This window comes from Hyperolius riggenbachi, chromosome 3, assembly GCF_040937935.1.
Source record: "Hyperolius riggenbachi isolate aHypRig1 chromosome 3, aHypRig1.pri, whole genome shotgun sequence".
NCBI classification, from domain to species: domain Eukaryota; kingdom Metazoa; phylum Chordata; class Amphibia; order Anura; family Hyperoliidae; genus Hyperolius; species Hyperolius riggenbachi.
The window spans coordinates 312,381,293-312,398,433 of NC_090648.1; the positions used below are offsets into that span (position 1 = coordinate 312,381,293).

At 41.8% G+C, this 17,141-nt stretch overlaps 1 protein-coding gene across 3 annotated transcripts in view; it reads right to left on the reverse strand.

Annotated features, from left to right (window-relative positions):
• The window catches only part of CNOT2 (CCR4-NOT transcription complex subunit 2), a 96,899-nt gene that overhangs the window by 49,308 nt on the left and 30,450 nt on the right, over positions 1–17,141 (reverse strand). For all 3 annotated transcript variants that reach the window (XM_068276685.1, XM_068276683.1, XM_068276684.1), the window contains 2 exons: positions 1,743–1,865; positions 1,501–1,573 (listed from right to left, as the gene is read on the reverse strand). In XM_068276685.1, the coding sequence (XP_068132786.1) occupies positions 1,501–1,573; positions 1,743–1,853 (184 nt within the window). In that variant the 5' untranslated portion in view covers positions 1,854–1,865. The remainder of the gene's footprint in view (positions 1–1,500; positions 1,574–1,742; positions 1,866–17,141) is intronic.

Sequence of the window (17,141 nt, forward strand, 5' to 3'; positions counted from 1 at the left end):
ATCATATGAACCGATCTGCTAGGGTGGATAAGCCAATAACTGCTGTCTTTTACAGTCATTAGGACAGTTTTTTTAAAGAAATTATTCGCGGCCGACCAGTTGTTTATTTCACGGCAGTCATGGGGAGCTTACAAGTAAACTTCCTCAGGTAAGTTTCTAGAGATGCTCTGCCCTCCATTTTGCATCAATCAGCCAGACTTTTACATTAGGATGGAACCTTGGAAGATTCTAATAAAGCCAAATTTGCTTTTATTTGGGGTGCCAACGCTGGCAAAGGGACGAATTACCGCTTGTCTAATTTTTAACAATTATGTGTAAGAAATGTATCTAGTGGACCTGCCCTCTCAAGACTACAAATATAATGCTCCACAGAGAAGGCTTTACAAAACATAGACGTTGTAAAAGGTAAACTGTAATTTGCAAATGTCTCTAAATAAAAGGATGGGGGAATGGAGAATGGCTACTATTTTCTCACTATGTGGCTTTATATACTGAAAAGTATATTCTCCTCATGTTTTGTTTTGTGTATATTATAAAATAAGTAAAGCCAATAATTATTAAATGCATATGTCCCACCCCTACCAATGTAGTGACACAATCAATCTTAACTTTTCAGCAGCCTTGTCGAGTTGTCTGATTTTAGACAACACGTGGCAAGGCATCTGGAGCCGACATAAATAGTTTTGCTGCCTAGTGCAGCTATGCAGAGCGATGCAGGAAGCGTTATTATAACTACCTGGCCAGATGGCTGGATCAGCTTCTTCTCTCCTCTATCCGAGGCGATACACTCCCAATATCTGACTTCCAAACACGTCTTTACATGCGATTGGGGCTATAAAGCGTCAGCGGTGCAGCCCCACCCGGTGGTGGAAGAGGGGTGATGGAAGAGACTTTTCCATCACCCCTCTTCCACCACCAGGTGGCGCGGCAATGCTGAAATTCCAATCCGGTCCACTGTAATACCCTGTGATTGGAACTCAGAAGAGGATGCCGGGATTGTACTGCCATGGGTAAAGGAAGAGAAGAAGCCAATCCAGCCAGGTAAATATAAAAACGCTCCCTGCGCCACTCTGCATAGCCTGCGAGTCTGGGGAAGGCACACTTTCCCAGTGGCAGAAAAAATTTGGCCCTAAAAAGTTAAACAGTCATTACAACTGTCATAGATTTTAAGGTTATAGATGAGTTTTACTGAAGAGATCACAATGGGCAGAAAATCACATGCTACAGCACTGTCATTAACATCTGGGTTATGAACATTAATGCAGATTTACTTAGATATTCCAAAGTACTGGAACCACTAATCAGTAGTAATGAGGACTGAACAAACAGATCATTAGAGTGGGAAATGTGTGTCTCCTTATGGCATTGCATCAGTGTGTGGCTCACAACACCCTCTGTGAATGTACCAGAATAAATACATCACTCAAAATAAGTGATATCCAACATGCATATATCAAATACCATGAAGCAAATAAGAAAAATAACACACAAAGGTCTTACTTTGTTGCCCGTATAAACTAGCCCCAAATTGGGACAGCTGACCCGATGCGGATGGTGATGGAGATGCCAGCATCTACAAAGAAAGATCATATAAAATCAATTACCTTTAATTCCTTCTAAAATATAAAGAATTAAGACAGTTTATGATATTCTGGTAAGCATACAACTATCTACTAAGAAATTGGGGGGGGGGGGCAAAAAGACATTGGAAGAACAGGAAAGGGATAAAATCAATAACATACATCTTTTTCCGACCGATGCGGAAACATCGAGGACTGGCTATAATACATATTCTCGTCATGGTAGTCACTTTCGACTCCTTCTACAAACTTCTTTCTTGAAGCACCAAACATGCTGTATGTCACCTAAAAATGACACATTGCAGATATTAGACTTTCATAACAGACAGATTATACTTACACAATGAACAGCTAAATACAAGTATAAAAGGTCAATCAGTTTTGCTGTTTGAATGGCGCAAGAGTCATGGAACATAAGCAAATGAATTATTTTAGCATGTTGGAAGGCTTTAGCCAATCAGTGGCAAGCCAACGTTACTTGGAATCACCATAACTTATCACAGCACAACAAAACTGCAGGGTTGCAGAAAAAAAAAAAAATACAACAGGCATGCTACAGATTGTAAAATATGCATGAATCTGTATTAGGCTCCCTGCACACCTGCAGACAACAGACTTTCGGGGGTCCCAGCACTTTAAGTATTTATATAGCGCCGACATATTATACAGTGCTGTACAGCATATATATTATCTTGTCACTAACTGTTCCTACCCTAGTAATATGTCTATGTATCTATCGTGTGGTGCAGGTTTCCTAGTCTAGGGCCAATTTAAGGGCAAGCCAATTAACTTATCTGTATGTTTTTGGGATGTGGGAGGAAACCGGAGAATAGGCCTGAACGATTTTAGGAAAACATTTTATTGAGCGATTTCTGTCCGAAATTGCGATTTCGATTTGATTCACGATTTCCTTCAAATCAAGCTTTGTTCCCCCTCTGTGCCTGTTTGTTCTTCCTCTGTCCCCCTGTCTATCTTTGTGCCCCCTTTGCCTCTTTATACCTCCTCTGGGTCTCTCTCTTGCCCCCTTTGTGTCTCTGTTCCCGCTCTATTTCTCTCTCTGTCACTCTCTGTGTCTCCTGTGTGTCTCTGTGCCCACTCTGTCCCCCAAGCTGCATCAGTTCTGGACATAGCTTCAAGCACAAGTCTAGCGATGCCCGTTTATCCACTTCGCCTCCTGCAGGCTCGAATGCACGGAATACTTCCTGTATGTCAAGTGACGGAGTTTTGTCAAGCACAAGAGCCGGCAGATGGCGAGGACATCGTTGGACTCGTGCGGAAGGTATGTCCAATGCCGGGGCGCAAGCACCGGTACTTTGTGGAAGTTTGAAGCCGCTTCTTTGAATTTCCCCATGTGGAAATGATGCGATCGCGATAATCGCCACTTTGACGATTCTAAAATTGTGATCTTGGTGATCGCGATTTTGGTTTAAATTCTTTTTTAGTAGAAAGACCGCTCTACCTCTATTACCGTATGCAGGTTGCTGGAAACCAGGCGGCAGATCAAGATGCAAAGAAGATGAAATCCGCACACCCGCAGGTAAGGTCCAAGGGTTTTTATTAATTCAAATCCAACTCACAAAACAATAAATGGCTGACATGTTTCGGATCATATCCTTACTCATAGCCTAAACATACTGACATCTTGGTGGGCCATATATACTACAAAAACCGCCCAAAAGGGCGTGCACTCTTAGGATCATACAAGATCAACCTTAGTTAAGATTTAAAGGTGCAGGAACACAGTCTGCAAAAACGTATATATGTCCACCATCACAAAATTTCTATACATAAATTAGTAAGAAATACAGCAGCTAAAATGCAAAAGTACAAAAATACAGAATTGTACAACATAGCAAAATTAATTAAAACGATATCAATATATAAAGTTAATATCCCACCTGGCATTTAAGCCTTGCGGTTCCCTGGTTCCCATCTGTAAAATCCAAAAGGCCTCTCTTACTCGCAATTTCTTATCTTATCTTATCTTTCAGGCCTACCGGAGAACTCCTTAAATTTGACCTGGCTGGGATTCGAACCGGGGACCTATCGCTGCAAGGCGCCAGCGCTAACCACTATGCCACCGTGCTGCCCACTGTATTGCCTCTGCTGAGGAGGACGAGGTAAGCCTCTTTAGGATCCAGAGGCTTTACCCTCCCTAGATAAATACCCCCTAGGGGCACATTTTTCCCCCCTTCAGGTACATTTTACAGTGGGATGAAACATTAAAAATTTAATCTATGCCACTAACTCGAAGGGCCCTTTCACACTGAGGCGACGCTGTAAATTTACCACACCCCACCGGAGCCTAATAATCTATAGGGGATTTCACAAAACCCGTGTTGCGCAGTTCCGCATTCATGGCTGCGCAGTAGGCGACTGAGCTGTAGGGCAGGCAGACTCAAGCTTCTACTGAGCAGCAAGGAATGTGGAAAAGGAGCCACGAGGCCATGATGTGGAGGGGGTCCACGCTCGCCAATGGGGACACCAGACAGCTGAGGGAAGCCTCAATAGGATCCCGAGGCTTCCCTCTCTTCATGGTATCAGTTTTTGAACCAGAGCTTCGGCTCGGGGTCTCTAAGCCCTGTAAACAAGGCACAAACATGTCTGTAGTATTCAGGGGGGGAACTAGAGAACTTTCTCTCCTTATTTGCTCTCTAATTACAAGTCTGTCTGATAATTTGTCCAGAAGACTGCAAAATATTAACTTCAGTGAGATGTAAATGTGCATTCAAATGACATTAGGTCATTAATATAGTGTCTCATTCTTTTTTTTACTGTGTTTAAGGTTTTAGAACAAAAATGTAATATTGAGCTTAATTCCACTTTAAGCTGTGGCATGGTCAAGGCCAAGTACACAACTGCAACAAAAATTGGCCATAAACAGATACTCGAACATCTGCACTTCCACTTTACAGAAAAAAGGGAAATTTATCAGTGATCACTCCTGCATATTAGAGAGCGCACTACAACACTTTGCATAGACACTATAGTGTGTTGTGCTGCTGTTACATTGTACGTGGATCTCACCAATGTTGGTACAAAGGTACAAGCAAGTAAGGTCACCTGCAAAATCCCTTCCTATAGTCAAAAGCTGAATCTATAAATGTTAATATACAAGTGATCTGTGCATTTTCATAAAAACTTACAATGTACAGGAATAATTTAGGGAATCGGAGTTGGAATTAAGTTTTATTAGACATGAATTACACATCTAATGCTGGGCAAACAAATTCTGCCGCTCGATTCTCCCACTCATTCGAATGCGGAATTGAGCGGCGAAACAATTTGGCAGGAGATCGGACGTGTCGGAAATTATCTATCAAGCCATCTAAATGGCTCAAAAACGAACCGTGCATTCCCAGCATTATACAACATGCTCCAAAAGACATTGGTAGTAACAAAGCTACTCCGACAGTTGTTAGTACTATAACATGGTAATTCATTTAACAGGAGGAGGTAAAAACCATTCAAAAGGGCATACTGCATTTAAAATAAACATAAATGCAAATAAAGTACAGCTTTTTACTGCAAGCTCAGACACCCATCCACACAGCCTGGCTGGCTTCCATCTATTTTTCAGTGAGCTACAATAAGCAGTCCCGTTACAAACCTCAAGAATAGAAGGTGGTTACATAAGGAGAAGACAACTAGAGGTTACCTCATTCCATGTCAAAACCCTCTCCATTTTCTGAGGTGCTAAAATCTTGATTTAAATGAAAGTAGAGCGAGTGTAGCTGCAGAGCTTCACTATAGTGTCGATTAATAAACCCACTATAAAATTATAATTATACGGTAGTGATATTTTCTCACACAGCGCATCCAAACCCCTATAGCTGTGCATGGCACGGTGAGAGAGATTCGGCTGTGAACTGAATTAACACACAGGCAAGCTGATAGCATCTCCAGCCTGTGACAAACAGAAAATGGCTGCCCTCGTATCACAGGAATAAATAATCATTAACTTTTGAAGCGGTTTGCAGCTAGATATGCTGTGTAAACTATCTAAACTTTATATAAGATATATAGACAAATTACTTGTTATAGTTGGGTTTTTCATCTCGGATCCGCTTTAAAGACGGACAGCTTGTGACAGCTTGGAAGCAGATGATGATGATTGCTTTACAAGTCCGTGGCAGACTGCTTCTGTTGTCACATATGCACAATTGTTGCTGGTGCAAATTGTCTCTCAAAACTGCACACTGCAATCTTCTGTCTTAATTCATTTGTATGGTATGTGCATACCCTAAATGCTGGATACACAATGCGTTTTTTCGATTTTCTGTCCAATCGATTTCAGATTCGATTTTCCGATCGGTTTCCGATAAAATTCTTTTATCTTTTATCTATTTCCATTCACTCCTATTAGAAATCGATCAGAAAAACGATCGGGAATAAAATCGGACGTTGGAATTTATCTATCGAACCATCTATCTAACACAAAATTGTATGGTGTGTACCTAGCATTAGAGTAACATGATCCCTTACAACGCAGTACTGTGAACAGACCCACAGAATTGTATGGGCAGTGAGTTGACATACAGAATTATTCTGCAAGGCAACTGAATACTGTGAACTAACGTGCATAGTTTTCACTGCAGGTAACATCTGATTACTTGTTTTTCAGTAAAAGCCTTCTTTGGATTGAGCAAGTTTGTGACAAGTATAATAAAAAATAAAACAAATAGAGTGCAAACGCACTTTTGCAAAGCTGGGCATGAAAGGCCTGTGGATGCAGTGTGTAGAGATTACAATCACTTTGGTTTCTTGAAATGCTCTCTGGGTAATGGGGAAACGTGACCTCATTTATCGTGTAAAAGCTTGTGTGCATGCCCAAAGTGCACGACCAACCTGACGACATGACCAACCGCACAACAACCCGTTGACAGGAACTGTATTTTCCCACAGCCAAGGCAACTAAACGATCAACTCCGCAAGCGGAACGATGCATTGCATGATATGGCCGCATTCAAAACAAGTACAAACGATTTGTACACGTGGCCAACTGCACAACATCAGCCCAACAGACATGCGAGTTGATCTGCCGGTTAGATTGGGCAAACCGCCTGAAACTGCTTCTTCCTGTACAGGAATGTCCTCTACCTCCCCTCTCCATAGCAGCAGTAACGCTTTATCTGTGGGAGGAGTGTGAATGAGCTTGTGACCAGAACTGTTGCCCTGGGGATCGAGTCCTAATTTGTACAGGTAACAATTGTAGCGCTGGTTTACAACCCTTCACACCATAAAGTACCAGTAACCTTAGAAACATGGACTTCCTAGTAGTCTAGCACCTAGGTTCTCAACATGTGGTACGCATACCCCAGGGGGTACGTGGGCTTGATATCCTTAACAAATTAGAGCAAATTTAGTTTTAGAAAATAATACTTATTTAAACACCCAATTAGTGTTTTAGCTAAGTAAAAGCAATAGAAAACGCTTGGAAATGCTTTAGAACCAATTATCATGTACTACGATTAAATGTATACTGTATTTGTCAAGGGGTACTTGTGATAATGTTTACTATGCCAGGGGGTACTTGGTGAGCAAAGGGTTTTAAAAGGGGTACATACCAATAAAATTTGGAGAAACAATGGTCTAGCTAGCACACTAGTCACCCAACACACACCCTTACGCAAAAACAGAAAAATAATTAAGCATTAGAGCGCACCAGTGCCTCTTGATTATGGAAATACAGTAACCAAAACAAGGGTTACAATTTACATTATAGCTTTCAGGGACAGCAGTATAATAGTGCAGGCATAGAGAGAAATCATAAAAAGTATGTCTTTTGTAATGCAGCACCACTGTTTTGTAAAAACAGGTTCACTCTAAAACAACTACTCTAATAAAAAAAGACCAAATTCCCTGTAGACAAATGCCTAATTTTAACTTGGAATGCAAATAAAGCAGATGTTATCAAGGAGTTTAAGCTCTTGATCTTGAGTGGTTAATCTCATTCGTGGATTTAGGCCCAACGCCATAGTTTATAGACACAGAACTGTAATACTTTTTTTTTTTTTTTATAAATAAAAAAAAAAAAAAGGCTCCAGTGAGGCTCATTGGGTCCAAAACTATACTGCTACTATTCAAAGGAGTTCAAACCTTGGTCATACACCAGCTTTTACATTTGTCAACAGTTTGCGAATGATGCAGTGGGGCAATGGCTGGACTTCCATATCTTAAGTCAAAACTTTAGGGTCCTAGAAGCGGATCAGGTCAATTGTGCGAGGGTCTGGCAGGTAATCAGGGTCCCAAGCGGTGAGTCAGCCATCAGATGTGGTTAGTAGCTACTACATAGGAATTGATGACCATAGACTACCATCTACTACAACTAGCGATCGTTTAGGAGAGGGGTTTAGGAGGTTTGGTTAATGCACTCATGGGAAAGGAGAGGATTAAGTGGGGAGGTTCATTTTAGGCACTAGGGAGGGAGGTATTCGGTTTAGACATTAAGTGCTTAGGCAAGCAGAGGGGAGGGTTCAAGTGAGAATATGTGTTGAGTAGTGTACAGTACAATATTGGTAATGTAAATTAAGAAGTTTTGAATCAGGATGATACCATTTATCTTATCTAACGACTGCGTCACGCCAATGGTCGTGAACGCAGCGGCAGTCCCAGGACTGCCTAACACAGATTGGCGTCAAGTAGTCCTGGAGCTGCAGTTTAGCAGGGACCGCAAGCACGCATGCGCGATCATTCCCTGCTGATTTGTCTGCTAGTCATTTTTATGCCAAGCGAACACTATACAATCTGTGGCAAGTCAGGTAAGTGATCAAAGTCTACCAGATACAGATCGGTTACCTGGTCTACCACTTTGCACCAGTACATATTAGAGAAGATTTAATCAGAAATTTTAATATGAATCACACAGATACTAACTATGTACTGCTCAATGAAGTACAAAGATACGCAAAACTACTCATGTACCACTAGAGTATAGCAAGCCACAAGTAAACACAAAAAACCCTCAAATATCACTTCAATATCTTCATTCCTGAGATCTTACCCATCAAGTTAAAAATAAACTAAGGAGCTGCCACAAACTGTTGGCAATATCAACAAAATTACTTTACACTGCAGTATAGTAAAGTAACCACAAGATGTCACTGGCTGTAGAATGATGTGAAGATCTCTACAGTATTGTGACTTCCTGTAGTCATTCTGTGTTCCTCTCTGTTCTAAGTAAGCTGTATTACCTGATAGTGGTGTGTGTTTTATCTCTGCACATTTTTCTTCAGTAAATTGGTTCTAACCTGCTATACTGGATGCCTATCTGTGAGTACAGACCACTCTGCTCCATCACAAACAAAATGGTGCATTCAGCAAACCAGGAAGGCAGGTGCTATGCCACTGTAGGCTTACACATTCAACATTCAGTCTCTGGTCTCTTGAGTACACTACCCATCATTCCTGTGCAAGCTTCTAATCTCAGCTTTGCACATTTCTGTGTTCTCACTTTCTTACTCCTAGACAAATTGGCTGCACATAAAAGGAAACAGCAGTCCAAGAAGAACTGCTTTTTATATATCAACCCATAACAAGCCCCTCTAATATGCAAGCCAAAGATGCTGCAACAAGAAAATGATGAATATACAAAGTGCACCAGTCTTTTATATCATCATAAACCAAGACCAAGACCAAAACCAAGAATTCCAGTAATCCCTCCCGTTCCAGCCACCAAACTGGTAACTAGCTACTTAGATAGCTGCCCTACCAATCAAGGCATCTGGTGAGAAACTATATTAAACTAATACTAGTATAGTCCTGGCATTCACCAGCAGCACTTTTCTAAGTACTTGTGATTTGAAAAGCTCTTACTAATGTAATGATGTGTGTGTGTGTGTGATCCCACTTGAGGGATGGGATTAAGGAAAAAAAAAAAAAACACCAATAAGATTACAATGGAAAGAGCTTTATGAATCACAAGCGCTTAGAAAGTGGTGCTAGTGGGTCCCAGGCCGTAACTAGCAACAGGTAGAAGAGTTTTCAATGTCAAGTTTCAGCCTCTTAAGTAGATAGCGATTTCCCACTATTCTTGAGCAGAAAACCAATTAAAATAACTATGAAGAGGCAGATATAAGATTTTTGACATGCTTAAAGCAAAAACTCACCATGACCTGAACAATAAAACCTCTCAGGTTCAGTTACGATGTTTGATAAGCAAACATTCTAGCAACATAAAACGGAAAAAAGTATTAAACAGCAAACACTGGGCACTCAGAAGCCTATATTTCTGTGAGGCTACTGCAAATATATCACGCGTCTATTCATAAAACTGCAACCTAAAACCACCGCTGGTCATAATGAACGTACCATGGAACACATTACAGGAAAACAAATGTATATGGTCGAACATGAGGAAAAGGAAGGTAAAATTTCAAAGATACTTTTTGTTTAGAGAAGAGAGTCAAGTAACACAGCGCTCTGCTTATTTCATTTCTATGGTACACTGCTCACGCCAAACGCTACAAAACCAGACATAGCATTAAATTCATGTCCAAATCACGGCTAAACATCTTTCTAGATGACAACAAGACCTAACAACTATACTTTCCAATGGAAAAGTAATAATAAAACAGTGCTTGGCCAAGCATAAAAGGCTGAGAACTTGAATTCCATTCTGCAGGGTCCATTCCCACAAAAAGTGGTGTAATGTGAGGTTAAGCAGCACAGGAAATGCTGGCGTTATACAAATCCAAAATACTAATAATAATTGAGGTTCAACGCTTTGCACTACCTCTTCCTTGGAGTGCATAGATTCCCTCTTCTGTTCAGAGGGCTTTCACACCACCCGGGCTGCAATTCAGTCCAGTGTACATACATCTAAGTGCATCTTCCCAGTCATCTCTACATACTCCTGCAGAGTTTTTTTTTTTAATCTTTTAACACCCATCCCTTATTCTAACAAAATTTCTGTTCTCACTGATCCCGCCATTACTACCAGGCCCCAACCCACAGTTTATAACCATTTTGTAAATTCAACTACTAAAATCATACAAGAAAGCAGTGGCGTATTTGAGGAGCTTGAAGCCCCATTTTTATATAGGGCCCAACAGCCCTAAAACGAAAAAGTTAATTACTACTATTCAGTGCTTATATAGAGGTGTTCATTACCAGCATAGCACCGATGAAAGCTGATAAGTTAGGAAGGAGGACCCCTCTGGTGCAGGGCCCCAGTGCGGTCGCAACCTCTGCATCCCCTATTGCGACACCACTGCAAGAAAGACATATCATTTATTAACACTTAAGGCCCTTTCACACTAGTTACCGCAGTCTGTCATGTTACTTAAAACTGCTGCATCCTATTGCAGAAGCAGTTATAGCCCTATGGGGTGATCGCAGAGCAGCAGGTCACCAAGAGCTGCAGTGCATTGTCCATGTTTCACCTGGAAGTGAGGCATACTTTCATTGAAGAGTATACCTCAATGGATAGTTACATGCAGTGCGACCTTTTGGGACTGTTGCAGGGCGGTTGCAGAAGAACCGCACAGGAACGGACATTTGAGGTGTGACTGTGCCAAAGCTACTAAAATAAGGTGCAAATAATAATATGGCAAAGCAGCTCTGGGCAAAAGGGGAGGCGTATAACACCCCCCCTACTTCATGCTCTACCTTTTCCAGTATGGACTGTCCCCAGTAGAGCCAGACCAGATCAGCTGACTGCTCAGCATGCTTGAGGGCTCATTTCCACTATCGCGTATCCGCATATGTAATGCAAGTGGATGGGCCTGTTTCCACTGTAGCGTTGTTGAGGTGCATTTTTTTCAGCGGTGAAAAAACGCACAAAAGAGCCACAGAATTCGCCTGCGAGTGGAATGTATGCGAATCGCATGCAATGTATTTAATAGGGAAATTGCATGCGTTTTTCTTACGTGTTTTTTTTTACGCGATTACGCGTGCGATTCCGCATAGGAACCAAAGTAAATTAACACAGGCAGGGACATGGTTAAAAACGCATATAGCCTAACCTATGCGAAATCGCGTAAAATAACGCGTAAAAAACACACCTGCATGCGATTTCATCAGCGGTGGAATCCAGGCAATTCCGCACCGCAATAGTGGAAACGAGCCCTCACATAAGATCAGCAATGCATCTCTGTTCTCAGCTGCTTCTAGAGACAATTCACATGGTAATTTCCCTAGCTTTCTCTTCTGGCTGGTTTAGGCATCGTTCTCATTTAACTCTTTAGAAACCCCCATGTTTTGCATCATGGCTTTATGTGTTTCAACATACGCATCTGCAAAAAACAGCCCAAACAGAAAACGGTTTACCACAAATACAGTGAACTAGGCTTCAAACATCCAAATAAACATATGGAAAAAAAGTTTTCTATAGAAATCTATGGTGACACCAGAGCTAGTTCTCGTGGGTGGTCCCATGTGAACAAACTCAAAACGTTACTACAAATATCTACTGGAGATAGGCAGCTTTTATACAATGCAGTCGGAGTAAGAAAAGACGACATTAATGCAGTCCACAAAGACCAAATATCACAGTACCTGAAGGGCCAGTAAATAATGTACCTGCAGATTACAGATAGGTAGTCCGCACAATATGAGCGTTCTAGTCTGAGAACAGTGTACAGAAGAGCTGAAGGAGCCCTGCACAGTGCCATCCATTATATAAAATTCCTATCCACCTTGAATTGTGCAAGTCCATTAAAATGCTCAAGAAAAAGTCCCTTTATAACAGTTTTGTGCTGGAACTCTCCTTTTCCTTTGTAGCATAGTTGGGATGATGCCAAAAGGTTACTACCACCTACAACATCTGCCAGTGAATCAGAATCTCCTCCTGTTCAAGTCAACGCCTTCTCTCACTCCCTCTAAACCATATATGTCAAATTCCGGCCCGCTGGGCCATATCTGGCCCCCAGAGCCTTAAAATTTGGCCCTCCAGTGGTTTCCCCACTTTGCATTATGCTTGGCCCACTCTAAACCACCAGAGATATGGCTTCCCTGGTGGTCTAGGGCTTCACATCCAATACAGCATTGGATGTGAAGCCCTAGACCACCAGGGAAGCCATATGGGGGAGGTAAGGGGAAAGCACTAAACATTAGGGAACTGTATAGGGGTGGGAGAGTGCCACTAGACACCAGGGAACTGTATAAGGGAGGGATTGGGGCCACTAGACACCAGGGAACTGTATAGGGGAGAGAGGGTCGCGAGACACCAGAAAACTGTATAGGGAAGGTAGGTCAACTAGACACCAAGGAACTGTATAGGGGTTGGAGGGAACTTTATAAGGGAGGAAGGTGGTCAGTAGACATTGAGGTTGGCCCGCGACTTGGTCCCATTGTACCATTTCGGCCCACTTTGTATTTGAGTTTGACACCCCTGCTCTAGAACTTCAGTCATATTTTAGCTTGCTTACAGAGGGGATGCCTGTGGGAGGATAACTAGGAGAAACTGGGTGGGCCTGCTGTGTTCCTGGCAAGTTTACCCAAATAGGAAATGCAATCTCTAAAACATTCTCAGGTGTACTAGCATAAATATTAGAAGCACTGTGAGCTGTAATAGGAGCCTGTGGGAGGAGAGGAGGAACTGGGTGTGGCATCTATGTTTCTGGCAGGTACTTTTATGCAGAAGACCATACACGTATCAATTTTGTCATTTGATTCCTGGTAGATTTGGTCAATCTGAATCTACCAGAAATCTATTGCATTAACATGTCCGATCGAAATTTGATTCATTTCAGCCTTAAAAGGAACCAAAGGCAGGGGAAAAAAAAAAAAAAAAAAAAAAAAAAAAAGGATGGCTTTGCAGTAAGCCGTAGCTGCGTATTCATGAGAAGCTCTCTGCTACTGCACAGCAATGGGCGTTGTCACGCAGGCGCAGTATGGACGCACTCATGCACGAAGCTGAAAAACCGGGCCACAGTGGTGGGGGAGCCTCCAGAGGCTTCCCTCTTCTTAGGCAAGTATGAAACTTATTTTTTTCCGATAATGGAGTAGGGTAGGAGCTGTGGTCAATAATGGGCCATAGGTTCGCACTGCATCAAACTGTGAACACTAAAATTATTTTAACAGGAAATCTATTGAGAATTGATGTGCGGTAGGAATCAATCACAATCTGATCAAAAAGTAATTTATCAATCAGTTTGCCGCATTGAGGGTAAATTGATGCATGTATAGGTACTTTTAGCCCAACCAGAACTTTCCAGCTTACTGCTAAGTGTGAACAATATGTTGCACATTGACCGATACGGTTACAACCATAATCAAAGTAGTAACCAATAAAAGCATGCACACATGTGGGGTGCTACCGAAGCAAGAGTTTCCATTATTATGGTATTCGTGCAAACCAGTTGCCATCCCCCTCTGCTATCACTATATAAACAACTGGAATGTACCCATTCCTACAGACGAGCAATGGCAATGTCCTGTGTACAACACATCTGTGCCTTGTTTTTCACTCATTTACAGCAGAAGCATTTGTAAGTTTAAAACAAGCATAAAATTGTAAACTAAATGTGCGAAACAAAATGGCCATTTCTAACAGACACTCTAAGCAAAAACTACTAGCACATACCAGGATCTTTGTGCAGAAAATGTTCACCGGAAAAAGGTCTACAGTTCATACATTGCATCAAAGCACATAATGGCAAAGCACAGAAACACAGGGGGAAAGAGCTGTGTGGATATTTAACAAGCAGAAAGCTGATCATCAAACACATTACTGGTTGAACAACTAAGGCCTCGATTCATAAAGCATTCCCGCATGCGGAAATGCTGAAAACAGCCGACTTTACCGAACACTGAACAAAATGTGTATTCATAACGGCTGTTTCCGCATGCGGAGCTGACATTCCGGAGCAGAGCGATAAATCACCGCCTTATGCAGCGATTCTAGGCGGAAATGTAACAAAATGTCCATTCATAAAAATGAGAGCAAGCGGTATGCAGACGGGAAATACCGCTTGCTCGGATGTAGCGATAAGCGTGCGGAGTACATATAAGTCAATGGGACAGACCTCCCAAGCAGCAGCAGAGAGAACACCGCACGGAGGGACTCGGTCAGCTTCTCCCGTTTCCGCATGCCTACCGACAGCCTGGAGCGGAAAATCTCCGCACTCCTATCGCAACAGGCAACATTTTTATGAATGACCACCCAGAAGGCTGAAATACTGACAGCGGTGTTTTCCAGCACAGATTTAATTTACCGACAGAACTTTTATGAATCGAGGCCATTGTCTTGTTCCAGACACTCAATTGCCATTTTGCTGTAGTTTCTCACTCAAATAAAAGCCATTTCTTTTAAATCTACGCCCATACATACAATTTCTATGACATTTAAATTCTAGAGAGCCTATTGTACGCGAGTAGTGAATGCACAATCCTTAAAGGACCTTTGTTGCAAAAATCGTAAAATTTTAAATATATGTAAACATATACAATTATACAATTAAGAAGTAAGTTTCTTCCAGAGTAAAATGAGCCAGAAATTACTTTTTTCCTATGTTGCTGTCACTTATAGTAGGTAGTAGAAATCTGCCAGAACCGACAGGTTTTGGACTAGCCCATCTCCTCATGGGGGGTTTCACAGGGATTTCTTTATTTGCAAAAGGACTTAGTGAATGGCAGTTGCTTCATCCAACTGCCAAAAAAGTGCACGGTGAGCAGTTAGGCTGGTTAGCATCATTGTATAAATCTTTTTCAGGGAGTGTCTTTATAAAGAATAAAGGCCATGCTGAGAATCCCCTATGGAGAGATGGACTAACCCAAAACCTGTTGGTAATGTCAGATTTCTACTACTTACTGTAAATGCCAGCAACATAGGAGAGAAGTAATTTATGGCTAATTTTACTCAAAAAAAAAGCACTTCTTATTTGTATGTGTTTTAAATTTTAAGATTTTCGCGATAGTTCCTTTATAACTTGAACGGATCGAGCATCAAATTTAGAATTTTTTTAAAAATGAATATCCTACTTTGGGAGGTTTGTTAATTGTGCAACCTTTAGGCTCCGTTCACATCTAAAAAAAAAGCAAAATGCCGGCGATTACCGCTAGCATTTTCAGGAGTGATTTTTCTGCGATTAAAGCAGAAAAAAAAAAATCACTGGACACTGTAATGGTTTGGGAGCGATCACGATTAGCATTGCTATGCATGCGAATCGACGGCAAACCACTGCATGTAACACGTTTGCGGTTAATGCTAACCACAAACGCAGCAGTGAGAACACTGTCATAGTGTTACATGTGCTAGCGGTTTTTAAAAACCGCTAGCGGTTTCCCTTGAGCGGTAATCGCGCGATTCCTGCTCAAATGAGAACGGACCCTTAGTGGTGGAGTAAGCATTTACTTACCTCAGGGGTCTGCTCCGTAGCCACCCCATGTCCATACGGAAGCCTCCATCTTCTCTATCCTTCGCCACAGATTCCTGCAGTGTTTTCATAAGTCCCAAGCCATGCAATGCATGCCGGGAAATGTAGTTCCCATTGATGTGGTTTTATGATGTAACCGCATGAATGGGAACTACATTTCTCAGCATGCATCGTTGCTGGAGACATATGAATAACCAGTGGGAACCTACAGATTCTGCAGAAAGGGAAAAAGAAGATGGAGGCTTCTATATGGACACAGGGGCTTCAGAGCAGCTCCCCTAGGAAAGTAAATGCCTGCTCCACTAATAAAGGCTGCACAATTAATAAATAAATTAATGCTCAGATCCCTTTAAAGTGTAACTGTCGGGCATAAAATCAAAAATCAATTATTTTTATCTGGTAAACATGTAAAAAGGATGCTAACCAGGCAATCCAAACATTAAAATTACTATTACTTTTCTTGTGTATAAATTATCATTCCCCAGTTTACCCGACTTATTTGGTACACACAAAATTTGATACACAAAAAGGAAGTTGCAGGGCATGCTGGGTTGTCCTTTTTTGCTTCTCTACTTCCCCTCAGACTTAACTAATGCAGCCTGATTGGCTGAAGCGTCTTTCCCTCCTGTTTTCCCCTCTCACACCTCTGTTCCTCTCTGATTGGCCAATGTTTCTCATGCTGAGACAATGCACTTTCTATAGTGAAGGGCGGGCAATGCATACACACTCACACAGAGGAGAGTAATGCTGGGGATACACGGTACGTTTCTGTACCGTGTATCGACCAGCTGATCCGGTCAGCTGATAATATTCAGCTGGCCCGATCATGCCGCTCGATCCCCGCCGGCGGACAATGGCAGGGAATTGAGCGCTGATAAGGAAGCGCCAGCAGGGACGAACGGCAATCGATCTGCGGGGATGCGGCTGGGGTCGATCCGGCGGCTAATCGGCCGTCGGATCGACCCGTGTATTCGCAGCATAAGGGAAGAAATTACATCAGGATTGGCTTAAAAATAGCCACGGTTAAAATGGGAAATGCGAAGAAGGATTTTCGCTTTTTTTACTGTAGAAAAACCACTAAAATCAAAAAATGAACAGTGCAATACAGGTTATGTAAGTAGAGAATTTATTTATCTACTTACAGTGGTTTGCAAAGTATTCGGCCCCCTTGAAGTTTTCCACATTTTGTCATATTACTGCCACAAACATGAATCAATTTTATTGGAATTCCACATGAAAAACC